Source organism: Carcharodon carcharias, chromosome 7 (assembly GCF_017639515.1).
Source record: "Carcharodon carcharias isolate sCarCar2 chromosome 7, sCarCar2.pri, whole genome shotgun sequence".
Lineage (NCBI taxonomy): Eukaryota > Metazoa > Chordata > Chondrichthyes > Lamniformes > Lamnidae > Carcharodon > Carcharodon carcharias.
In genome coordinates, this window is record NC_054473.1 from 29,685,733 (window position 1) to 29,712,454 (window position 26,722).

General features: G+C 41.2%; 1 protein-coding gene across 3 annotated transcripts in view; it reads right to left on the minus strand.

Annotated features, from left to right (window-relative positions):
• vgll4b (vestigial-like family member 4b) overlaps nucleotides 1-26,722 on the minus strand; it is a 113,363-nt gene that overhangs the window by 24,408 nt on the left and 62,233 nt on the right. The window contains exons 1-2 of one of the 3 annotated variants that reach the window (XM_041192275.1): nucleotides 17,291-17,464; nucleotides 9,513-9,699 (exon numbers count right to left, since the gene is read on the minus strand). In XM_041192275.1, coding sequence (XP_041048209.1) covers nucleotides 9,513-9,699; nucleotides 17,291-17,372 — 269 coding nt within the window. In that variant the 5' untranslated portion in view covers nucleotides 17,373-17,464. Of the gene's footprint in view, nucleotides 1-9,512; nucleotides 9,700-16,667; nucleotides 16,910-17,290; nucleotides 17,465-26,722 lie in introns of those variants that run through there. The other 2 variants (XM_041192277.1, XM_041192276.1) reach the window with 2 other exon arrangements.

Sequence of the window (26,722 nt, forward strand, 5' to 3'; positions counted from 1 at the left end):
TAATTGAAAACATTTTAATGCATTTTCCAAACCCTTTGGTTTTTATTTTCCTCCCCTCTTCTTCCTCAATTCAGCATTTCACATACTACACAATCTCTAACAAAAGCATTCAGCGAAGACTGAGAAGGAGCGTCTTAAAGCAGAAGGTTGAGGGTAACAATTCCAGTGCTTAGGGACTTGATAGATGAAGGCATGGAGCAAAGACATCGAAGCGTGCACAAAAGACCAGAGTTGTAGAAATGTATGTTCTTGAAACGGTTGCAGGGTTTGGAGCAGGTTACAAAGATAAGGAGGGGGAGGCTATGGAAAAAGAGTATTAAAATTAAGGCATTGGTAGACTGGGAGCCAATGTAGTTCAGGGAGGAGTGATGGTAAGCAGAACTTGGTGCAGGTTAGAATATGTACAGCAGTGTTTTGGATGAGCTCACAATTATGGAGGGTGGAAGCTGGGAAGACAGCAAGAAGGATATTGGAATAATGAAGTCTTGGGGTAACAATGTATGGATCCGGGTTTTAGCAGAAGATAAGCTAAGGAAAAAGGTGGAGATGTGTGCAATGTTCCATAGGTGGAATAAAGTGGTATTTGTGACAGAGAAGATAAGAGTGTTAAGTTAAACTCAGAATTAGATAGGATGTCATAAAGACAATGGGTGGAATTGTCCCAAATTTACACAAAGTGCAGTAGCAGGCGGGAAAAAAGTAGTTTTACTCACTGGCCACAAAGGCAGGTTTTCGTGTCGTATCATCCCATCCCCACCTTGTTAATTACACAGCCACAGAAAACAAGCCATATCACTGGCGGGCAGCCTCCAATTTGCCTGCCATGGTGTTATCTTGCCGCTTCCTCACACGGGGCATTATATTTAAAGTGTAGCCACGCACATACTTCTCAATGCTTGCAGCCCAGGAATGCATTAGTGAAGACATGGTCCCAAAAGCCAAGAACAATGCAACCTCCTGATTCAGTGACGCATCCCTGGGACACCGTGGAGGCCCACGCGATGTCCTCTACCCCCGCTCTGGCCACTGGAGGCCCATCAGTGTCACCACTCCAGCTTGGGGGGGGTGGTGGCTGAGGTGGTGAGTGCCATTGCTGCCTACAAGAGGTTGGCCATCCAGTGCAGAAAATGGATGAATGATCTCATCCATGCCGCCAGGGTATGGCGACCATCTCAACACTCTAATCTCACACACTCAAAGCCAACACATATTCACTGGCCTCTATCTCACTGCCAGCTCAAGGAACACCACCATTCATTCTCTCTCTCACACACCCTCGTATCTCCACCTGGTCTCATCTTCTGTGGAGACTGCTTCCTCAGCCCTCATCATCTTGAGGCCACTTGCAAAGATCAACATGTGCCCCACACACATCCTGGGATCTGCCTTAGGGATGGTCTGGTAGGTAGACCTACCTGTAAGCCCCCCTATAAGTGATGTGGTGCTGCTTGCGAAACCTGGTGCTGATGACTGCGAGTGCTGCCTGAAGCAAGGTGGGCAAAACCAACCTTGAACTCCTGAGCGAAATGCAGGTCGCCAGGTGCACGTAGCTTACGTACAGTTGGTGAAACACGCAATCACACCGATGTGCCCATGTAATCCAGCATGGGGGGGGGGGGGGGGGGGGGGGGGGGGGGGGGTGGAATGATTTCAGTGAGCAGGGGTTATAATGAGACCCACGCCCCCACCCCCCATGATGCCCATGGCAATGGGACCTTAAAATTCCAGCCAACTGCTTTGGTCTTCTGAATCTATAAAATGGGAGAAACTGCAGCTCACCCAAAGCTCTATCTCTGAAAAGCAGTCAGCCAATGCACGTGCAGTGCAGAGATCGAGAGGTGGTGCTGTCGTCTAACTGGGTATTGTCAGCCTACAAGTGGAACCCAATGCTGTGTCTTCAGATATTGTTAATGAGCAACAAGTAGATGAGAAATAGAAAGGGACAATATGATAATCCATTGCAAGGGATTCTCTGGTAGTGACAGGATAGCTGGACAATGGAGGAAAGTGTGGTTAAATGTGTGAAAGGCTGCAGACAAGTCAAGATGGATGAGGAGGTTTAGTCCACCATGGCTACAGTCACAGCGATTGTTACTTATCACTTTGATTAGGACTGTTTCATTGCTTTGGCAGGGTGGATGTCTAATTCAAATGTGGAGTCACAGAAAAGGTGGGCACAGGTGATTTGGGAGGCAACAACATGTTCACGGATAATACCAGGAGGAGTAAGAACAATTTGCAGTGTCAGCTATCATGGGGACCAGGAAGGAAAGTTGGATAGTCAACAGTTTAATGGGAATAGGGACAAGAAAGCACAAGATGAATTTCACAAACGAGTCAAGCTTGGAGAATGCCCGAGGGGAGACAAGAGAGACACTGCAGAAAGATGAGAATTCTGTGTTAGGACACAGGGGACCCGTGACTTTGTAAGCTTCGGGATGGGAGCAATGTGATAGAGGAGCTGAATGGATGGTCTCACTCTTTGTGATAAAGTAGTCCATGAGCTCTTTGGACTTCTCATTGGAGGAGAGGGTTTATGGAGACATTAGTCGAGACAAGAAACCTGGGGTTAATTTTGCATTCTAGGATGATACTGAAGATGTGAACAATTTTGACAGAAGAGATCAGCGCCCAATAGTGCTTGATGTGATCCAGCCAGGTTGGACTGTGAACAGCTAAACCTTTTTCGTGCTATATACTTGCAAGTCTTTGCCCCTAGCTAGGAGCCATTCTGGTAAAAATCACAACCAGAAAATTCTATGGGTTTCTTGAAATCTGGGCATTATCAAATGCCCATTCGCATCCTAATGGAAAATCCATTATATAATGTCTATAGCCAGTATTTGAAAACTTGCATAACAAATCTCTACTTTTCAAATCTCTTCAAAACAGAAACCTACAATACCATTTCAAACCATCAAAGCAATGATTTTCAAAAACACTTTCATAAAACTAGGAGCCGTCTCTCCACCCCCGCAGTACATTATGTCATAATTTTCAGTGAGAATATATTTTAGGCATACAACACCAACTTATAATAAATGCAATACACTTGCATTTGTATAGTGCTTAGTACTTCATAAATTCTCTAAGTACACCTGACAATGAATAACCTTCTTGCACTGTAGTGACTGTTAATGTAGACAATGGGCAGGGTTTTCCAGCCCCACCCACCGCAAGCATCGTCCAGTCGCTCTGAAAATCAATGGGCTTTTGGCTGGGCCACTGAATCTCCCGTCGCGGGTTCCTCCACAACGGGGTTGAAAATCCCAGCCAATGTAGTTTGAGGATTCTGTTAAAGTTCATGAGTCTTCCAGTTTATATTTCAGGTCTCCATTCTGACTTTTAACCCAAATTATAGACCGAGCTCAAACACAGCATCTGGAATGATAAGTTAAGAACTTTATGTTGAAACTTTATGTGGAATAACAGCATCATGGTAGAGGTAACTGATTATACGAGGCTCACACAACTGATGAAAGGCTAAAACTGTCCGCACAATTCAAGAAACTAAGATATGCAGATATAACAATAAAGAAGAAATGAATGCTCAACTTCAAGAGGAATGTTGCAAGTCATGCAGCTGACTTCACCATCACCCCCCATCTCCCTTCCCTCCCCACCGCAAAATGTGTGTGCTGGCTCTGATCACATATTCTTTATGCTCAAAACAAGATCCGCACAGTAAACAGAGACAGGCTGCATCTGCTCAAAAGGAACTGACCACCAGTCAGTGTTTACATATTAAATCAAAGATTTGACTACAAAATTTACTGTTATAAAGGCACACGACAATGTCCTTGGTGTATTTTTAGATTGCTCAGGTTGCTGTTGATTTTACCAGTGCTAGGGGTAATAATTTGGATTCAAATTAAATTTCTTTGTCATTGTCAAGGCTCAGATTACGACCACAATATGAACTACTTAAAAAGGCATGAGAAAATGGTTATGATGATTAGACACATTTTTGGCCACTCGAGAAAATATGCTGAATTGCTTACTATGGTAAATGTTTAAATAGAAGATGGAAAGGCTTAAGGAGCAAAGAACGGATATTTGAGAAGTATTTGATATTCAGATGGTATGAAACCATGAGTGAGTTGTTTTCAGCTACCCAGCCCTTGGGTCATGTTACTAACTACTAGATAGTAGGGGTTAGTATTTATTTATATACCACATAATCTTAAAGGATACTTTCATTCAATCAGGTACTTTTACATTATACTACTACTAGAAGAATTCTGGCCCAGGTACTTGCAAAGTCAGTCAACAGCGCAACCAAATATAAAAGAATTATCTAGTTGTGTGGTGTTCTGACTGCAGTGAAGATGAACATTTTTCCTTGGTCTCCAAAACCACCGTTGGGTACAGGCTTCACTAGTCCTTCTTCTAAATGGAGTTCAGTATGTCAACGTATTTGTATGAAGACACAAAGCAGCATCGTGATGCAAGTTCATATGATAAACGGGGCTGGCTCAATGCCTGCTCTTGGTGCCAATTTTTTTTTTTAAATAGGATTGTTTTGTTCATTCAAGTAAGAGGAATCTGCAGTCTGCTGCCTCTGCTCTCCCAAGATCAGCGCAAAGTGGCAGACAGAACCTGGGACATTCCTTGTCTGAATGGCTCAGCTAACATCTTAATAGAAGCACGTGGGATTGCAATTTACGTTCTGTTTACATTTCTTCTGTCATTGAAGCACAATCAGTTCTCCAAGAGATTATGGCAATGACGCCCTACATTTCACACATAGTTGGTCCCTTCTCTGAGGAGGAGGAGGAGGAGGAGGATTTGCAACAGCCGGAGCTATATGAACCAAAAGGTATTATGCGCCACAACCTAATCAACAGTTATAGACTTCATGCACAAGGAATTCCTTCAGTTGCACCTACAAGAATGCAAATACCTATTTGATTATTTTCAGCCTCTCATCACCACTTCAAGTTATCTTGTAGCCGCTTTCCCTGCACTCCCAAACAAATAAGGAAATTAGGAAGGCAGGTTGCTCCAAGGCCATTCCCAATTCCTTAGTGTAAATCAATTGCATGGGAGTTGCAGTAACTTGCCATCGACTTGGCCTATCCATTAATTGGGAACATGACTACTGGTGGCACCCCTATCAGGTGGCAAACCCACATTCCTCTCATCTCATGATGCCCATTTCATTAAAGTTTCAAGAGAAGTTACAAAAGAAGCACTACCAGATATCAGATTCAGCAAAAGCTTCTTCCATGCTAGGTTTTATTTTGCTCAATTGAAATCTGCCTACATTATGCAATCAGGAGTTTGTTATTAGATAGACATGAAAAAAAACTTTTGTTTTTCTCTACCTCAATCAAGTGCTGGTAAATGGGATTAGGTAGGTAGGTCAGGTGTTTCTCACGTGTCGGTGCAGACTCGATGGATCGAAGGGCCTCTTCTGCACTGTGTGATCCTGTGGTTCTGTGAATCTCATTAAAAGCACCAACTCTTGTGGAGATGTATCCCCATGGGCATCAGCAGCCTTAGCATCTTCTAATGAGTGACAGCAGGATGTTCAACCTAAGTGGATGTCACAACCAAGACCAATACTGTCCCCACACATCTTCTAGAGAAGGTGGAAATAATGAATTCCACCCCAACCCCCACAACTTAACCAGAGAGATTTAACCAAAGACAATTAATGCCACTGTCACTGTCCAAGTGATTATCAGCTGATTTAGTGCACATTAGGGATTAATCATAAGAATTTTCAGGTCTAAAATGGCTCAGTTCCATTCTGGGCTGTGTGCTGAACCATTGGAAGAACTTATGCCAGGCATTCTGCAAACAGAACAAAATCGAAGCACTAATAAAGTGCACAAGGTATCTAGATAATTCTCCAGAGTTACAGGAAATTGGCTGTCCTATTGAAAACTTGTAAATTTCCCATTAGGTTAAGGGATTTTAACTGGTGCACTTCCAAAATCGAGATTACTTCACTATTCATTATGATTTGATGAAAACAGTTTAGTGAATGGCTTTGGTGAGAAGGAAACATCTGTATTAAAATGAGTTCTATACTTATGTAGTAAACAGTGGTACAGTACTTACAAACAAATAACAGTACTTTCACCAGCTATACAAGGAAGCAAACTCTAGACTTGGTGAACGCAGCATCAGCATTCACAGGATAATTTTTAAGTCTGGTTCACATCGTTCTCTGACAAACCTTGTGTCTCGAAGGAAGGACTCCTACAGGGACTATGTACCAGAGGCTTGCTGCAGCCACTGTGGAAATGTATGCAGCAGCCATTATTTGACTTAGTAACAGTTGGGGCCATCACATTACAGCTGATATCCACAAACATGTACTTTCACCAGGAATCACTGGTGTGGCAATCTGGAGTGGAAACCAAAGTTGATTTTTTTCCTCCCCTTATTTAACTCCCAAACACTAATGCCATCAAGCTTAGAGTGACAATTTCAAAACAGATCAGGGATTCAACTCAAATTAGTTTGAATGGCATTGTGCTATGCAATGTGTTTACAGCATTTACTATCTACAGGGTGCACTGCTGCAAGTCCATTGAGCTAAGAGAAATAAGGCTTTCATTAACTTCTTAACCAACAGAGAAACTGTTTCAATGTAACACAAGAATATAGTTGGCCCATGATACTTCCCTTGGCCTATCCCAGGGCTGAAAAGCCTCACTCTCTAACCAGATACATGAATAATGGAGGAACTGGCAAGTTGCCCGAAATTGGTAAGATTCGTAGAGAATAAGCCAGATGAGTAGGCAGCTGTTGGCAGCCGGGGTGGGTGGGGGATGTGGATTAAAAATCAGATCAAATAAATTCAAAAGCAAATTTCAAAAAGCTCTTATTGTGCCTAATGCCACTTAAGAAAATGCAATGCTTTTTCTCTGTGCATAAATCAGTGTATAAAACCATGTGTGGAAAATTCCATTCATTGTAGCAGAGGGCTACATTCTGACACTGTGCGCTAAAGAAAGAAAAACAACTCCCTGCTTTCTTCATATTCTTGAATCCAGTTCGGATTCTGATTGGTACCTTGACCATGACAAGTGCATCTTTTAGGACGATTTACTCTGGTTAATATACAAACAACAGTTTTAGGAATATAAAAGCTGATTTATTCATGTTCTATGGCATATTTGCCTGTAAACCAAGCAAAATCTGAAATATTTTTCTAGTAGTAACTAAAATGTTACCATGTAAAAGTCCTTAGGAATTGGTGGGGGAAGTGTTGGGGAGCTGTGAGGGGTATGGTACAAATGAACATAAGAAATAGAACAGGAGTAGACCATTTCGCCCCTCGAGCCTGCTCCGCCATTCAATAAGATCATGGCTGACTTGTTGGTGTTTCGATTTCCACATTTCCCATCTAACCCCAATAACCTTTGGTTCCCTTGCCTAACAAGAATCTATCTACCTCTGCCATAAAAATATTCAATGACCCCACCTCCACCACCTTCTGAGACAGAGAATTCCAAAGTCCCACAACCCTCAAAAAATTTCTCATCTCCGTCCAAAAGGGTGAACCCTAATTTTAAAACAGTGCCCCCTAGTTCTGAACATGCCCACAAGAGGAAACATCCTTTCGACATCTACTTTGTCAAGGCCGTACAGGATCTTATATACTTCAATCAACTCACCCCTCACTCTTCTGAACTCCAGTGGAAACAAGTCCAGTCTGTCCAACCTTTCCTCATAAGACAACCCACTCACTCCAGGTATCAATCTAGTAAACCTCCTTTGAACAGCCTCCAATGCATTCACATCCTTCCTTAAATAAGGAGACCAAAACCACACACAGCAATTAAGGTGCAGTCTCACCAATGCCCTGTATAACTGAAGCATAACATCCTTACTTTTATGTTCAATCCCTCTCGTAATAAAGGAAAGCATTTCATTAGCCTTCTTAATTACTTGCTGTACCTGCACACTAACTTTTTGTGACTCATGTACTAGAACACCTAGACCCTCTGCACCTCAGAATTATGCAGCCATTCTCCATTTAAGTAATACTGTTTTTTTGTTCTTTTTGCCTTAGTGAACAACTTCACATTTTCCCACATTCAAATCCATTTGCCAGATCTTTGCCCACACTCAACCTATCTATACCCATGTGTAACCTCATGGCCTCTTCACAACATACTTTTCCTACCCATCTTTGTCATCTGCAAATTTAGCTACCATGTCTTCACTCCCCTCATCTAATTCATTGATGTAAATCGTAAAAACTTGAGAAGTTGTCTAGTACTTATAAAGATGTAAGGAAACTTGTTCTATGTGCATTTTTTTGATTTATTTTGCTCTCAGAATGTAGGTGATGTTAGTAAAATGCATTTATTGCTCATCCCAGATTACCCCTTCTTGGGACAAAGGGTCTTCTCCTAAAGACGCTCTAGTTCATGTGATGGCCCTTCCACATTAGTGTTAGGTAGGGAAGTCCAGGGTTTGTGGCTAGCAAAGATGAAGGAATAGCAATATGTAGCCAAGTGAGAATGGTGTGAGACATGATGTGGAACTTGGGAGGTAATCCCACAGCATTGCTACTCATCCTTCTCGTTGGGATAAGATCGAAGGGTTGGGGACATGCTGTCAAAGTAAGTTAGGTGAATTGCAGCAGTGCACTTATAGATAGAAAATGCTCCAACACAGTTTACTAGAGGTAGAAAAGGTGAACAGAGTGCAGTGACAGCAGTGCGGATCAAGTTGTGCAACACAAAAGGCGAATTGTACAGTGTGTATAAAGAATTACAATGCTGCAGACTAAAAGTGGGGAGGGTAGGACTCTGCTGTACAAAACAGAATGAAAGGGAATCAAGCATCCATAGAGCAATGCCATGTGACAGGCTGGGGAGGCAAGGATTAAATTATACAGTAGGGGTATAACGCAATGCGTGACTAGCTGAGGAAGGAGTCATGGTGCATGAAAAGCCATGTTGCAAACCAGGAGAAAGGAGTGTGGCACACATTAACATTGCCGCACAAGCTGAAAGAAAATCATCTGTGAAAGGCCAAGGAGAAATAAACCACTAGCTAACAGTGGATAAACAGAGATTTCAGAGGCTGATGTATTTCATATCCCTCTCCATCATCCCCCCACCCCACAAAAAAAGGTCACATTACACAATTCTGTTTTACACTGGAAAATTAAAATTGCAATCTTAGAGGCAACAATTTTGACAGATTGAGAGTTTGAATGTACTAGTCCCTTTTGTCTCAGGGTCACTGGAAAGCGGTTGATGTATAGAGAGTATTTGGGCAAGCATACTATTTAGTAAATAGGATTTTTTGGCCAAATGTTATTTTCCTCAGTAAAATCAGGGGCAGGGCCCAATTTAAAATGTGTGCAGATACTAGAGTTCAAGGGCAGGCTTTACTATCAAATGTGGATCCCAATTGCTGCTGAACCTGCTCTTTCCAGGTTGATTAAGCCACTCCAACCAGTTCCACCATCTTGTGTAACTTGCCCAAAAACTCCTAGTTTCCAGCACATGAAATGTTTCCAGTCAAGAAATACTTACACTTGAACATATAGCCTGCTTGTTTTAGAGGCATGTTCATTCTCGCTTTCCATATCATCACCTCCCTGGTCCCCACTGAACTTCCTTTTGTTGGGGCTGATAGGTGGAGGTCCTGTGCGATGGTTGGTGAGTGCAGAGGACACTGGGATCGACTGCATCCTACCGTCACTCCTTAGTGCTGCTTCACCTATGGATTAAATTTTTAGAAAATTATTCCTCTCAAACACCATCCTTCTTATTGCAGGTTGTAAATACAAACTGTGAGAAGACAGTTTAAAAAATGCTGCATATTAAAGACTTCAGTAAAGTACATTACATTTCATACAACGTTTTAGTAGTCACACTCTAAACGTACCACAAAAGGTTAACCAAACCCTCCATTTTGCATAAAATTTGCTACTTTGCTTTACTGCAATGAACTATATAACTCAAGTGCTGCTGTGGGAAATGTTGTTTTTCTTTCCGCACAGTAAGGGCTGTGGCAGAGGAAAAAGCAGCTTGCCAAACTAAACTTTGAGTTTTTGGACACTGTTAGTGTTCTACAGTATAATATATATATATGTAGGCATAAAAACCAAACTCTAAACAGGGTCTCACACCCTGCCTACATGGGAAAAATAGGAGCATGTACCCAAGTCTGCGACAAGGCCCACACCTCTTCCTCAAACTACAAAAAGCAAAAAAAAACCAAGCTGAACATTCAAGAGATTTATTGTTGATAGTTTTCCCCATTGCATTCAGTGAAGGGAAACCACAGTGCAGTTCACCAAACAAATGTCCTATTTTACTGGCTGGGTTGTCTCCTCCAGTCTAACCACACTCCATGGCAACCAAAATGACATCATGATTTTGGCAAGAAATGCTCCCGATAAACCTAGACTTCTTTTTGAAAAAAAGCTTCAGCAGCAGTTTGAATACATTTAATTTAGTTTTTGTCTTCTAGAACCAGATACTACACATTCCACATGCAGGATATTCATGTGACTTTTTACGAGTCATCAGTCTCATTACCAGGCAACATTTTGATGCATTTCCAAATTTTCCTTCCTGACTGCTTATTCATTTGAGGCAGCAAAATTCAATTACATGTATTCCCTTGCCCAGCTGAACAGCTATGTATAGAATTTCCACCCCTCCTCCCCATGGAACTTTAACCTGATGTTTGCCAAGTTACTTCTGCTCCCCAGGAAGGAAGCCCTCCCCCTGCCAACAGATGTGAAAAAGCTACAAAAATAAAAATGTGCCAGACAGAGCATATCAAAGCATTAAATGAACATAAAATAGAAACTTCAGAAATAAATTGAAGATGTTCTAATCAGGGTACAGAGGTTAAATTCACAAAATAAAATGTTTGCGCAAGTTATAATCCCAAAATGGGTAGTAAAATAAAGGCAGTGCATTATACTAAATGAGAACCAACAGCTTTTGCTTTTTCAAAATTCGATATATTAGCAGAGAGGTGCCCAAATTTTACTCTTCCTTGGGCATCACTGAGCTTTGAAGAGTAGATATCCAGTTTAAGCCATATCCCATTCATAAGCATACACCTTGAGCTATGAAAACTAAGAAATCTCAAGTGTTCCAATTGATGATTTATCCAACCAAGGAAGCAACAAAGCTTTTCTGAACATTCCAGACTTGAAGAGTAAAACATTAAAACAAGCAAATATGAAAAGTGGAAACTGGACTTCAATGAGATTGCCACATGTGGCACTAGGGCTACAATTCGGTATCCCTGTATTAACAGATTAACAGTGCTAGCAAATCAAAACACACATGGACAAGGTATCTATTGCAGCAAGAATTTGATTTGCTAAATTCTTGGTTCTGTGTAAGTTAACGTTCAACTGTAACCATACAAAGCAAAATGCATGTTTCTGAATGCAAAGCATTTTTAAGTACACTACTACACATTTTCTGAATACATTGCTTCTTCCACTGCCACATTTTATGAATTAATGTTTTTTTCAAATCCCATTTTTAATAAACACTGCAGATTTGCACATCCTCAGCTGCAGCCAATATTTTGGCTGTGATCAGCAGGGAAAAGGAAAGAGGAATGGGGGTTGGGGGCGGGGGGGGCAGAGGATAGAAAGGAACTGTCAGCAGTCTCAGTCAATTCCATTTAATTTAATCTGGGCAGACCACAGTTACTGAGATAGCCTTCAAAAGTTACCGCAGCAAGCAATGGAAAAATATAGCTGCAAAGCACACCAGATGTCCTAGGAGGAGTATGTCCAGGGATCTGTACAATGCATGCACAAGGCTCAATGAGAAATACTTCAATGAGAAATTTTATCATATTTTAATTGAATATGGATATAGAATTTATAGAATAATTTGGCTCAGACCTATTTATATCTGCAGCTGCTACATTCTATATCCTGACGCATATTACTGCGTGGGAACCACTCCACAGTCACACTGCCACATAAAAAAGGAACAGTGTCTCTGGGTACAATTATTTTAAAAATAGAAAACCCATAAAACATTTATTGAAATATAAATGATGGAAATGATTATTAACTAGTGAAGTTAACATTAACATCAAATGAAATTATCCAATGTTTAGGCACAAATTAAATTATACAAAAAAGCTCAGATTTTTTGTACATTCAAAACCAAATACAAGATGCCTTTGCTGAAGGGTTGAGTTTGTTTTCTTTAAACCAAAAAGCCCCGAAATCTTCAAAATAACTAAAAATGACTATAAAATTAGAGGATATTTGCGCCATCAATTAAGGATTATATATGTACAAATAACTCAAATACGGTTGATGTTTTGGACTGCCACACAGTTCAGACAGATCTCACTTTCAATTTTTATTTTTTGCAATTTGGTTGCCAATTTTAGCTTAAGATTGACCATCTGGCCACTTCAACTTTCTTGCCACCATTATGGAAACAAGGCTGCTGAACTTGATTTTAATTGCATTCTTAACCAGTTGTTTGATGAGACAGCTCACTTAAACTGTGAATCCTGGCTTAGCTGCCAAAGAACAGTGTAATATCTGCATTTGGTCTCAAATCAAAATATAATGAGAAATTGTTCTCATGCAAAACAGATGGAAATTCTACAGACTTATGCATGAGTAATTTTTCAGTCTAAATTTCAGTTGTAGTTTAACAAAGCACACTGTTGTTTGCACTACCAGTCTTTTTATTTCTGCCCTGCCTCGGTCTACTCCACTTAAATCTGTTCCAGGTTTGTTGGAACCGAAAAACACAGCTCAGATCACTGCCGATAGCACTGAAAATGACCTCTCCTTTTATCCCTTTGCAGGGAGATGAAGCAGTGAACATAAAGATGTCAAGTCAGTCTGCATAAAGTTGCAGATCAGGTTTTCCATGGCAGGATCTCTCTGGCTTAAGTGGATTTTGCTTCCCGCCAAAATAATGCACAGTAAACAAAAATTTTGTTAAAAATGTGTTTAAGGTAGTATCCAACCAAAAATGATTTACATGAGAATTATATATGTAGTTATATTTTAAAAAATGTAGGAACAATCATTCCAAATTTTCAAAGAGAAAGAGAAGATCTGCATTTATATAGTATCATTCACAACCTCTGGGCAACCCAATGGTCTTTATAGCCAGTGAAGTACTTTTGAAGTGTAGTCACTGTTATAATGTAGGAACCATGAACGCTAATTTGTACAAAAGGTTCCACAGACTGCAATTAAATAAATGATCAGATAATCTATTTTAGGTGCTCCTTGAGAGATAAATATCGGCCAGTCAAAAGGACTGATTTTATCTAGATGCTGTACATTTCACCACTATGTAGGCATTTTATCACGTTGCATTAATATGCCTATGTTTCAGTTAGCTTGATGGGAGAGTAAAGAGAAAACTTCAGATGCAGATTCTACTCAACAAGCCAAGCTGCAATCCAGAACTGGCATTCAAAAATGCCACCAACGCAAAACTAAGAAAGATTTTAGCACATCAAAAGAAATGTAGTTGCTTAATCCTGACAGAAAGTGAAACTCAACTATCAATTTTAGTTTGACCTTCTTCCTAAAATAAACAACCATTCTCACACTCTGCACACATTAAGCTGTTACCACATCATCAGGTAGGACAGCTAACAAAAAGTTAGTGCAAGTGATTCAGATCTCAGTTAAACACCTGTGCAAAACTGGGGTGGACAATGGGTTAAACATAATGCAATCTGCAGCCTAACAGAATGTTGCATTTCACAATGTGAATCTGTAGATGCAACTTATTTTAATCTTGAACAGAAAATTGTTTATTGTTTATAGCATTATAATACATGCCAGACTTCCAGTTACAGATGTTTCTCTGTATTTTTGGCCATCCTTCCTTCTTAAAAAGGAGTCTTTCCCACCCCTTTCCAGCAGCTCTGGAATACACTCAGTGTGTTTTTACTCAGCCAACTCCTTTTCGCCTGTCATCACAAAAGGTTTTTGAAATATGTTTTTCGACATCCATTTGAAGTGAAACTCTCAGAAGTCACTCACGTAATTCAGGACAGGTACTTTTCCTTAAGCTGATCAATTACTGTATTGGTCAAGTATTAATTATTCTTCTGTTCAATGAGCCAGCATTTGAGCTCCAGTTCTGTTCCAAGTTCAGGAAATACCCAAAGGTCAGCTGCTAAAATTCATTGTTTATTGTTTGGTTTCTACATCCTAGTAACCACAGTTCAAGGCCAAGGAGAGAGATACAGAAGGAGCATAGATCACAAAAGGATACCTCCTGTTGTTTTAGCCATCTGGACACTCAAACTAAACAAATGAAAATCACTACCAAGGGATGCTAGCCCCACCATGGGGAAATGACATCTCTGCATTATTTTCCAGAATAGAATTAACAGCAAGTTAAGGAATAACAAATCTACTACTGCACACACAACGCTTGAACTATCTTCACTAGACTCAATGAGCTCAACAAACATAATTTTCACAGAAAAAATAAGATGCAGATGTTGAAGCTCAAAATTCACCAAGTATCAAGTGTCTGTCATTTGACACGGTGCACCAAAGCAGGCAGCTGGTACAGGACGGTTCTGCTACATAGCCTTTTCACCCCAGTGCTGCTGGCTCAGCTTTTGTAATGGGCTTTTGAATGCCTGCATTTTCAGTACACAGGTCGCACTGAATCCCGAACATCAGAGTTAAAACAGCCACCAAAATTCACAGAAATTCAGGTCAATTATGATTTTTTTTCCGGGTCCCCAATTGTGGGACTCACCCACTTTTGATTAATAAGTCAAAATGAACAAAAATCTATTTAAAATTTTATAATGCCTCACAACTAACTTTTCATTTTGTGTGTGTAATGATGAAAGCTCCAACTGACCATTGTGAGCACAAAGCATTCAAATGGCCTGAACATTATAAAATTGTTTATCTTTTCTCTGCCAACCAAAGTCTCAGCCAAGAACTACAGAAAGAATTTAATGCCAGTTATATACAAAATATTGTAAGAATCAGCATGAATTTTTAGATCTTATTTCAATAAATGACAATTTACATTAAATTATATTTCATCATTGTACCTCTGCAACTCTCCAATTGAAATGGCATTCATATAGATAATGTATTCAAAATAAATTAAAACAAAATATGAATAAAGCTGGCATAAACCACAATTTTTGTAAGGAATGAGCTCCATACAAAACTTGGTTTCCAAGGAAAAAGTTTGGGAGCAGCAGTGGATATAGTGATTGATAAAGCATTTTTTAAAATCACTTTTCCCATATATATATGTTAAACATTAGTGCCCAAGAATGCAATTAAAATTCTAAGTAATATTCATTAATATTACAAGTGCATAATTTTTTTCTGTTAAGATGGAGAGCAAAAAGAAGCCAACACATGTACGATTCTTTATGCCAATTATGTGTGAACCAACCCAAGTGACCTCTGGCATTGCCATTAATGTGGCTGAATTACTGTTTGCTGAACAGAATTGCTTCCAGGTCACAACAGCTGCTAACACAGAGGCAGTTAGTAAAGAGAAAAGTAAAGTGGAACCATATATTCTGAAACTTCATAAAAAGATTAAGAATAAAATCTGTGCATTATGAATGCCTGATTCCCACCATTAAAAGTTTGCTTTGGTCTTTGATCATTATTCAAACATACAGTCAAGAGTTCCCAGGAGTCTGCAACAGCAAGTTTGCCAAACTGCAATTTGTTTGGCATCAGTGAGCTGCGTTAAAACTCTTAACGATTTCAGACTGAATTAGTATGCCCAAGAAGCTGAAAATTGGAAAACAGATGTGGTTAACTGATGTTCCACTAATTTCATGCACATCTAAATTCTGTGCAGACCAGAGTGGAACTGTCAATCATAAAGGAATAAAATCATAATAAGCACCAGAATGGGCTGAACCCTAAATGGGCTTCCATTTTATGTCAAATCTCATAGAAAACATTTAGATAAAGGAAACTTTTCTAACTTTATTGGCTCCAAATAAACTCCAATGAAAAAACAAACATTATTGATGTCCAGGACTTGTACACCTTGTATCTTTGCATGTTTTTAAAATGGTTGTAACACTTGCAAAGAACTATGGGTGCATTTTTATTTGTGGAAAATCCCAAAATTTTCCATTGTATCTTTTTGAAAACTAATAGGGCAAATGAAGGGGAAATCAAAGCTGGTAAAGTCCAAAAGAAAACAAAAACAAAAAAAAGGCTTAAAAAACTATTAGCCCTTTGTCTCCACTAGGTTTTCAACTTCACTCACTGAAAACTACAGTACTTGAATGGGAAATTAAATGGCAAAATGAATCCAGAAGGAATCAAGCTTCCTGTCACTTTTTAAAAAAAATGTCAATTGTAAGTTAATCATTTAAAACAGAAATGCTGCTTTCCCTTTGTTGCCTACTCTTAAACTTTTACTTGTGTTCAGGCTGTTATAGTAGTAACTAATTAACAGATTCAGCTTCAGTAAAGCCAGTATCCCAGCACAAGATGGCTTAGGAGTTTGCAACACTATCTGAATCTATAAGTCAAATACAGAGAGAGCCCCCATAAGCAATTAGCTCTGTTTTACATTTTTAATGAATGAAGTCCAAAAAATATGCAGCCTGAATTGATTTAGTAACACAAGCGTGGATAGCACTGTACCAAATGTGACTTATGAAATACTTCTGCCAAACAACCTTAAAATCACTAATACCTTTAGAATCTAAAAATCAAGCCATTACCACTCCTTCCAACGGTACATAAGAGTTTAACAAAACAGGGAGCCCAAATGCTACAATCTTGGATCATTACTGAACTCCGAAGAGTGCTACAAAACGCTGTGGGGGGGGTAAAAAAACAAACACAAAATAACTAAGGTGCAATTCTAGCCTGGGTTAAAAATTATATTTTCTTTACTGGCTCAACCATCGTCTCTTCCCGCATTCGAAAGAGGCACATCCTTCAATGTCAGAACTTTCTCAGAACTACACAGGAAATGATAAGCTAAACAAAGAGTCAGACTGTGCAAGTACAAACATGGCTCCTCAGACAGGCAGCAAATTTTCTTTGTTAGCGCGGCTGCAATCCTGGAGCCTTGGGCAGGGACTGGGACTGGACACGGCCTTTTTTTTTTGGCACACACAGAACAAAACCAGAGGGGGAGAGAGAGAGAGAGAGAGAGAAAGACGACAGGGCGAATTAAACATAAAAATCGATGCAATTTTTTTTTTAAAAAAAAATCTTAAAATATGTCGGTTTGTTAATAAAGAAAAGGGGAAGGAAGGAGGGAGGGGTGGGTGTGAATAAGAAATAAACCGAAACAAGCTGGAGTCTTACCTTCAAAGCAAAGGATGCCAATATTGTTGCTCATCTTGTCCAAGTACTGATAGTTCAACAGGTCCATTTTCTTTAGTAGCATTGACTGGGTCGCAAAAAGGCCCGCTGTTTGCTTCACCAGATAGCGCGCTTCAGACTAACTGCTCAGCTCAGATATCCACCCCCCCCCCCCCCCCCCCAAACAGCACACACACACACACAGACACAGACAAGGCCCCAGCCTCTTCAGATCCAAAAATTTTTCAAAACAAAATCGTCACTGGGCACGAAACTTTCTGAATATGGCCCAAAAAAATAAAAAATAAAATTCTTATTTGTACCCACAGATGTGTGTGTGTGCGTGCGTGTGGTTTTTTTTCACCGCTTAGTTTCTTTCTTCTCACCTTTTCCTCCCCCCCCCCACCCCCCAACCCACCCCCCAAAATCTCTCTTCCCTCTCTCTCTCTCTCTTTCTTTTCCCCTCCTCCTCCTCCTCCTCCTCACAGGCCAGAAACTCGTAAAACCGGGCTCTTCATCGTCAGAAGACTCGATGGTGAGGGAGACGAGACGAGCCAGCTCTCCTCACAGCCCGCTGCAAGTTTAACTGCACAGACATGCGGGCTATGCCTGGTATGATTCGTATGTAAACCAGCTTCCTCTATCTCGAGCGGGCAAGGCCAGCGAGCATGCTCACTAAATCCCTCCCAGCGCCTCCAAATGTCACTGATTTTTTTTAACCTTCTACTCTTCCCCCTCCCCCCCCCGCTCTCCCAACCACCACCACCACCAACGCCGCCCCCCCCCCCCCCCCCCCCCCCCCCACCCACAAACCCCAACCCCCCACCCCCTGCACACGATCAGACTCCAAATGCACCAACTAACTGCTGGAGGGAGAGAGGGTGGGGGTGAGTGAAGAAAGGGGCAGTCCCAGACCTGCCTTTGACAGCACACATTGCTGGCTCTGCCAAAAACACACACACACACACACACACACACAGCACAGCAGAGACTTTTTGTTCGCAAGATACAGTGAGTGAGTAGAAAGTGTACATTTTTTTTGTACCCTTGATGATTGCAGTATTTTTAAACCCCGCAGCTATTAACATTTTGCAAGTAACAAGCAAAACAGTCATGAAGTGAGCAGTGTTGGGACTGCACAACTTTTACACCTGTTTGTAAATCTTTTTAAGTTCGATCCAACATTTTGCACTGGAGTATGCATGGTTTTTTATCCCCTAATTAATTATTTTTATCTCCCCCGCTCCTCTTTATGGTTTCCCATAAAACATATGACTAAAAGGCCAGATACACAGTTGCTTCCAAATATCTGTAAAACCATTAGGTAATCCCACTGGAGGCCCAAGGAACTGGCCTCTGTCAGTAACTCACCCTTGAGGTGGGACTGAGTGGGTTGCAACTACAGCCATCTATCTGTGACAGCTGCATTATCCCTTGTGTGTGTCTAGTGGCCAAAACACATCATTGAAAAACTTTAACCTGCTTAAATGACCAGCAATGCAAAGTTACTAGAGCATAGTTTTAGTTTGATTTGTTTTGTTTTAAAATACATTGAGAGGTGTGGATTATTCAAATTTAAATTTTCTATTTAAAACACTGTTTATAGCAGGTGACTCCAAACGGTTATCTTTTTTAATTCATCCACAGGGTGTGGGCTTTACTGGCTGGGCCAGCATTTATTGCCCATCCCTAGTTGCCCATGAGAAGGTGGTGGTGAGCTGCCTTCTTGAACTGCTGCAGTCCATGTGGTGTAAGTACACCCACAATGCTGTTAGGCAGGGAGTTCCATGATTTTGACCCAGCAACAGTGAAGGAACAGTAATATAGGGCAGAATTTTGCCCTAAGATGGCGAGGGCCCCACCAGCTTGGCAACGGGTGGCCAAGCTGACCCCCTCCACTGAAACGGGGCCCGGCGCCATTTTAGGAAATCCCCATCTGTCAAAGTGTGCTCTTTCGCGCATGAGCACAAAAGAGCGCACTTTTCCCTGAGGCAAAGTCCTGTCTCAGGGAGAATACTGAGTGGAAAAACCTTTAAAAATAGAAACATTAAAAAATTATTAACATGTCCCCCTCATGTGACAATGTCACACGAGATGGGACATGTTAATTAAAAAAAAACACAAACTTTGTTAATTTTTTACAAAACAGACATGAAACTTCATCCCGCCAGTGGATTAAGTTTCATGAATAATCTGGAGCTCCTGGCCTGCTTGCCAGCCTTAAGGCTGGCCGGGCAGGTCTTTATTTACTTTAATTAGCCCATCAATGGCCTCAATTGACCATTGACAGGTCGGTGGGTGGACAGCTGATTTCACTGTCCGCCCACCTTCCTAAAAATTTAAATGGCCCAGGATGATGTCGGAGATTCCTCCTGACGTCATCTCACATTATTTTCCCATCAGCGAGCGGGCCCCGCCCCCAAATCACCGAGGGGAATATCCTGGCCATAGTTCCAAGTCAGGATGGTCAGTAACTTGGGAGGAGAACTTCCATGTGGGTGGTGTTCCCATCTATCTACTACCCTTGTCCTTCTAGATGATAGTGGTCGTGTGTCTGGAAGGTGCTGTTGAAGAAGCCTTGGTGAATTGCTGCACTGCATCTTGTAGATGGTACACACTGCTGCTACTGTGCATCAATGGTGGAGGGAATGAATGTTTATGGATGTGGTCCCAATCAAGCAGGCTGCTTTTTCCTGGACGGTGTCAAGCTTCTTGAGTGTTATGGGAGTTGCACTCATCCAGGCAAATGGAGAGTATTCCATCACACTCCTGACTTGTGCCTTGCAGACGGTGGTCAGGCTTTGGGGAGTCAGGAGGTGAGTTACTCGTTGCATGATTCCTAGCTTCTGACCTGCTCTTGTAGCCACAGTATTTATATGGCTAACCCAGTTCAGTTTCTGGTGAATGGTAACCCCCAGGATGTTGTTAGTGGGGGATTCAGTGATGGTAATGCCATTGAACATCAATGGGCGATGGTTGGATTCTCTCTTGTTGGAGATGGTCATTGCCTGGCACTTGAGGTGCGAATGTTACTTGCCACTTGTCAGCCCAAGCTTGGATATTGTCCAGGTCTTGCTGCATTTGGACATGGACTGAGTCACCACAAATGGTGCTGAACATTGTGCAATCATCAGCGAACATCCTCACTTCTGACCTTATGATGGAAGGAAGGTCATTGATGAAGCAGCTGAAGACAGTTGGGATGAGGGATTTTAAATGCATGCAGCTCTGCATTCAAAACACAAACGTCTGAAGAAAAAAAGCAATTTAGCATTTTTAATTGAATGGCCTGGTATTTGACATTAAAAGCTTTTAAAATATTGATTCATCAGTTTGATGTCACGATATCTATATTGATATAGAACTAAATTAAAACAGCATCTGTTGAGCCAATATTAATAAAAGTTAAATTACAAACTTACTATGCGTGCTCATCAGACAGAAGGAAACTTTTAAAATGGATAACAAAGCCCTATCAAAATGACCCAGAAGAGTGTGGCATCACCTGGCATTAATACAAAGAAGTGCTGCTGGATCAGGATGTGCATCAAACCATGTTCGAAAGCCAACCCCATAACAACACAGATTCGACTTTGCATTGACTCAGAATAGTGTGATTTAAGTTCCCAAATCACCATTAGGAGGTATGCTCACATATTTCAACTTCACGTTTCTTAGGCTCAGACCTAAAGCTTTGAACATTTTTGCCATAGGGAAAACAAAACGTCTCCCAGGTGGCTCAACAGGTTTATCCAATGACTGAGATACATAGAGCAAGGAGAGAGAGTTCAATCTCCACCTGTGCTGATTAAAATGGCCTCAGGCAGGCTGCTGTAAAAGCACTACGATTGTCTTCAATGCCTCTGCGCTGGGCCTTACTGATGGACAAGTGCAACAGTTGGTTGCCTTGGAATTATGAAAGGATCACCACAAGTGCCCTTTTAGGACACCACTAATATAAGGAAGAAACAAAGGGCTGAATTTTACAGGGTGCCATGGTCCCAACCATCCCCACCCCCCAGCTAAAATGTCAGTGGCGAGCCTGCCCACAATCCCAATGGCTGCCCAACAGCAATTTAACTCTGGGAGCAGTGTTAGGGCGAGGCTCAGGAGGATGTCCTGCCATAGGTAGAGCTGCCGGCCAATTGGATGGCTGACAGCTCTGTCGCCCCATCAGTGTCAGCAGAGCACTGACCACTGCTGGGACTACAGGTAGTCCCACCACCTTGAGGAGGCCAAATAAGTCCAGGGATGGGAGTCTTGGTGAGGGGGTTGAGGGAGGGAAGAAGGTGGGGAGGAGGGGAGGGGCTGATCAAAGAGGAGAGTGGGATGGGTTAAATCTAAAAGGGGTCCCTCCAATGGGCCCAGAGGGCCTGCAAAAGGAGGACCCCTTCCTTGCTCGGTACCAGCTCACGCTTCCTGCCTGGTATGGGCCTCCACCCATCACAGGTAAAATACCGGCGGTAGCCATTAATTGACACTTAAGAGCCTCAATAAGTCAGGGTGGGTGGGCCATCAAACACAACCCCAATCCCTGTAAAATTAGGTCAGGACTGGTGGGTAGGCAACAGGAAAGCTACCCACTGAATTTGGCATGCTTCCCCCACCTTCAAACTCACCGGGGAGCATGAAATCCAGTCCACAAGGTCTAATCAAACTAGAGGCAGCCAAAATAGGCAAAGTCCTAATAAAAGCAAAGGAAACCTTCCCAACTAAATCATAATTATTGTTATCAAAGTTAATAAGACAGTCTATATCCAGAGCTGCAGGTGGTGCTTTGGGCTCTGGGGGATATGGATTGGTTTGCAAGGGAGTCAAGAGGGGAGCACTGTAGAGAGAGAGAGAAAAATCAAGATTCCTGCTCAAATGCTATCCAATGACTCCTACTGGAATCCATAAAAAAAAATCCAGGAAGAAATCTGATGGGTACAAGTCAATGCTTTACTCCAACCATAGAAGACATTTTAATATGTTTTTTTTTTTAAAAATGCATTTGAAATCAGGGTCAAAAATTGCTTTATGTTTAAAATAACTTTTTGCTTTTCCAACAGATGGCAGCCACACTTCTAATACTTTCCTCAAGCAGCTATTCTCTGCGTGAGACAAGATAGTGAGTGTTGTCAGACTATTTGACCACGATTGAAGCTCAACCCAATCCTACCATCAGCTGACATCCACACGCATGCATACTTTCCTGCTAGTGATTACTGGATAGCAATCTGGAGCAAGAACCTTGGCTAGTTTTCTTCCTCCTAGTAGCTCAGGGGCATTGGGACCAGCTGTCCTATTGCCTTGACTGAGATAAGTTACCTCAACATAGACTATAGATTGAACCTTTGACCTTATTTGGTTTGTATGGTTCATGTCCTCACTCGGCAGTGCATTTAGCTGCAGGTCCACTGGAGTGATATTAAAAAGAGTTTCTGTGCTTTCAACCATTCTTGCCTTTAACACATTTTTGCTGTTACGTTTCCTTCCTTTCCTGATGAGCTGACCTTTCCTTTTTTTGGAGAATGCAAAAAATTCCCCAGTTTAATGATAGTTTTCCCCGCCTCCCAATTGATAGTGGCATTAATACCATCCCTTTTGTCATTTAATCTCTCCTGCCTTCCACCCTGTCACAGATCTTCCCTTTTGTTCTTTCCTCCCTACCCCTTTCCCCACCACTGTACTTGCTTAAAACCTGTTATTTATACCTCCAACTTTTTCCAGTTGTGATGAAAGATCATTGACCTGAAAACATTAACTTTTGTTTCTCTCTCCACAGATGTTGTCTGACCTGCTGAGTCTTACCAACAATGTATGAGGATAGTGGCATTTTATGGGCTCCAGGCCAAGCATTTTCAATTATTAAAATAACTGTAGAATATTGTTGACCTAAAAGTAAGCATTTTCAAAACGCAAACCTTTACTCTTAAAAAGGGGAAACGGAACAAATGACAGAACGTTTCTGAATTTAGAGTAACATTTGAAATTAGAACCAGCGAATACGCACAGCAGCACAACCTAGAGGGAATGTAGCAGAGATACAGCAACAAAAGATGTATCTGGAATTGTAATATTAATCAAAGAGGATATCAATTATAAAGATGTTTGTTTAAAACAAGGTCAGGAGCTCAGATTCAAGAATCAATCAATCAGTCTCTGCCCTTTAATGGTTGTTTTCATACTTTCAAACCAAAACTAGCTGGCAGTATAGTTTAAAAAAGTGAATGTAGACTGTGGTGTCAGATGGAACAGGTCTAGAAGTTGCAATCTTGGTCACAAAGAGCTTTTTCCACTGTAAAAATATTGTTCAATTTGAAGACAATTCTATGTCCAAAACTTGTTTATAAACCAGAAATTCAGGTTTATTAATGACATGTTACTCATGGTTAAAGAGCAGTTTTCTCACAAATTTGACCCTAGGAATTACTGGAGTGCCAAAAGACTAAAGAATTGCACTTAGTGTGTCACAGATTTCCCATAGTCTATCATACACTACATCAACCATGGCTCAGCAGGTACTAGAGCACTGTTTCCGCTTCTGAGTATACAGGAGTATTTCAGGTAAATTTGCCATATACAATAGAGAGTCGTCTGGGCAGGAATGGTGTGTGAAACATCAATACTAGTGATGTTTACAGGAGGCGGAAAAACATTTTGATTATCAAAGAGCTACAGGAAAATAATTTATTTGATTTTCATACAAAGTCTTTTTGGTGAAGAATGATTTTGTCTCCACAAACATTCGTTATAACAGTGTTGTATGTTCCTATTTATGGCACGTCCTTATGTTATACATCCAACAGTATTACTATTGTAAAAGTAGCACCACCTGCTACCCTCCATGCAGGTGAAAAGCTCATTAGGCATGGAATTTCCTGTGGCAGCTGGCATAAATCAGGAAGTTATAGTCAAAAGTTATGTCATTCTTGCAGCTATTTTGCAAATGTCTACTTACAACCAAATTTCCTGCCAATTTCATTAATATATACTGGAGCATAAAAAGTGGCATAAACAAGCAGATTCGGCACAAATAATTATGGCATTAATAAATATTAAAGAATGCAAATTCACGCTATGTATTCCTTCCTTAAGTATACAAACAAAAGTTTCAGACCAAATTCCTGTACAGTATGTTTAAGAACCTGCAATCATGGAAACTTTAATTTTTAAGGTGACATACTGATGCCAATAAAATGCATTCAAAGAATGAAAGTCAAGTACTGGTCACAGTGGGATATAAAAACAAAATCTGGGCTTAATTTTAAATTTGTGTAAATGGTGTTACACAGTGTAGGACACTTCAGCCTAGGCGTAAAGTCACGGCAATGAGGCAAGATCCATTGAAGCAAAGGGATTGGAGGACAGGGCAAATAAACATTGAATGTTGCACGATTATGTGCACAGTATACTTTACCAAGTTTGCTCAATCCTTTACATCAGGTATTTGCTTTATGCCTGATCACGTGCAAAATACAAAGACAAATTCAACCCACAGATAGCAAAATAAAATATTTACTGCACATCGCTAGCTGCCCTTGAGAAGCTGGTGGTGAGCTGCCTTCTTGAACCCTGCAGTCCATGTGGTGTAGGTACACCTACAGTTAGGAAGGAGCTTCCAGGACTTTTACCCAATGACAGTGAAGGAACAGTGATATATTTCCAAGTCAGGATGGTGAGTGACTGGTAGGGGAACTTCCAGGTTGTAGTGTTCCCATCTATCTGCTGCCCCTGTCCTTCTAGATAGTAGTGGTTGTGTGTTTGGAAGGTGCTGTCAAAGGAGCCTTGGTGAATTCTTGCAGTGTTTCTTGTAGATGGTACGCACTGCTGCTATTGTGCAATGGTAGAAGGAGTGAATGTTTGTGGATGTGGTGCTAATCAAGGGGGCTGCTTTTTCCTGGATGGTGTCAAGCTTCATGACTGTTGTGGGAGTTGCACTCATCCAGACAAGTGGGGAGTATTCCATCACACTCCTGACTGGTACCTTGTAGATGATGGACAGGCTTTGGGGCAGTCAGGAGGTGAATTACTCACATGATTCCTAGCATCTAACCTGCTCTTGCAGCCACAGTGGGATTTCACCAGCAGTAAGTTAAATGCAGTTCACAGCTCAAGACTGAGTGCAGTGAGACAGAGTGTTCAAATCCAGGAATTTGGTACATGAAGGAATTCATTGCAGTGAGGGAGGAGGTGCTGTTCTGGCCTTTTACATAGGAGTAGTCCAAAAGAGGGAGCCGAGGACAGCGAGACCTGAGAGCTGAAGCCCGGAACCACTAAGCAGGTATGCAGATATATAATTGCATGAGACTTAAGCTTTCTTTTCCCCCCTCCAACCTAGTGGAGTAGGTAAACTGGTACTGGGGAGATATAAGTACTATGTTGAATTTATAGTGTTACTAGAAAAATTCCATAATATAACTATCAATAATGATTGAGTGATATCCTTGAAACCTAATTAGTTAAATACAAACAAAATAAATATGCAGCACAGGTGAAGTGTTGCAGCTGTAGCATGTGGGTGCTGGTGATTTACAGCTTTGTGATCTACAATAACCACATCTACAATAAATGTCTGCAGATCGAGGAACATTGACTCAGAGTAGATGAGCTGTTCTGAGCTTCAGACATAACAATCCATCAGGGAGGGAGAAAGTTACCTAAACACTTTGTTCCAGGCTGCAATCACACCCCTCAGGCTAGGTACTTCAGATTTGGTCGTTATTCAGATCCATGCCAGTTGAAGAAGTTAAAACAAAGACACAGCTGCTTTCTTTGCTAGAGGGAGTTTATAGAATTAGTTCACAGTCAACACTGCTCCAATACTCCATTAGTCCAGCTATCCCCATTTATTCATCACCTGCTTAACAATGTGATTGCCATTAAACCTTAACAAAGTGATCAATAAGACATTGAAATTCTGTGGTCAGGGACAGGAGGTTGTGATTGTAAGAGAGGCGGGTATGCGGATCCAGGAGGTGACAATGGAGGAGCCTTAGCCCTTGCAATTGTCCAGTAGGTTTGAGGTTCTTGCAGTTTGTGTGGACAAGAGTAAGAACTTCAGAGAGGATGAGCAAACTAACCACAGCACCATGGTGCTAGGAGCCATTCAAGTGAGGGGAGCAAAAAGGAATGTTGTGGTAGTAGGGTACAGTATAGTTAGGGAGATAGACACTGTTTTCTACAACTGAGAGTACAAGTCCCGAAGGCTGTGTTGCCTGCTCTATGCTAGAGTTAAGAACATCTCCTTCGGATGGAGAGGAACTTGGAATTGGGGGAAGGATTCAGTTGTCATGGTGCACATAGATACCAATGGCATAGATAGGACTAAGAAAGAGGTTCTGCTGAGGAAGTACGAGCATGTTAGGGACTAATATTAAAAAAGCAGAATCACAAAGGTAATAATCCCTGATAACCACCTGAGCCTCAAGCAAATTAGCATAGGGTAAGCAA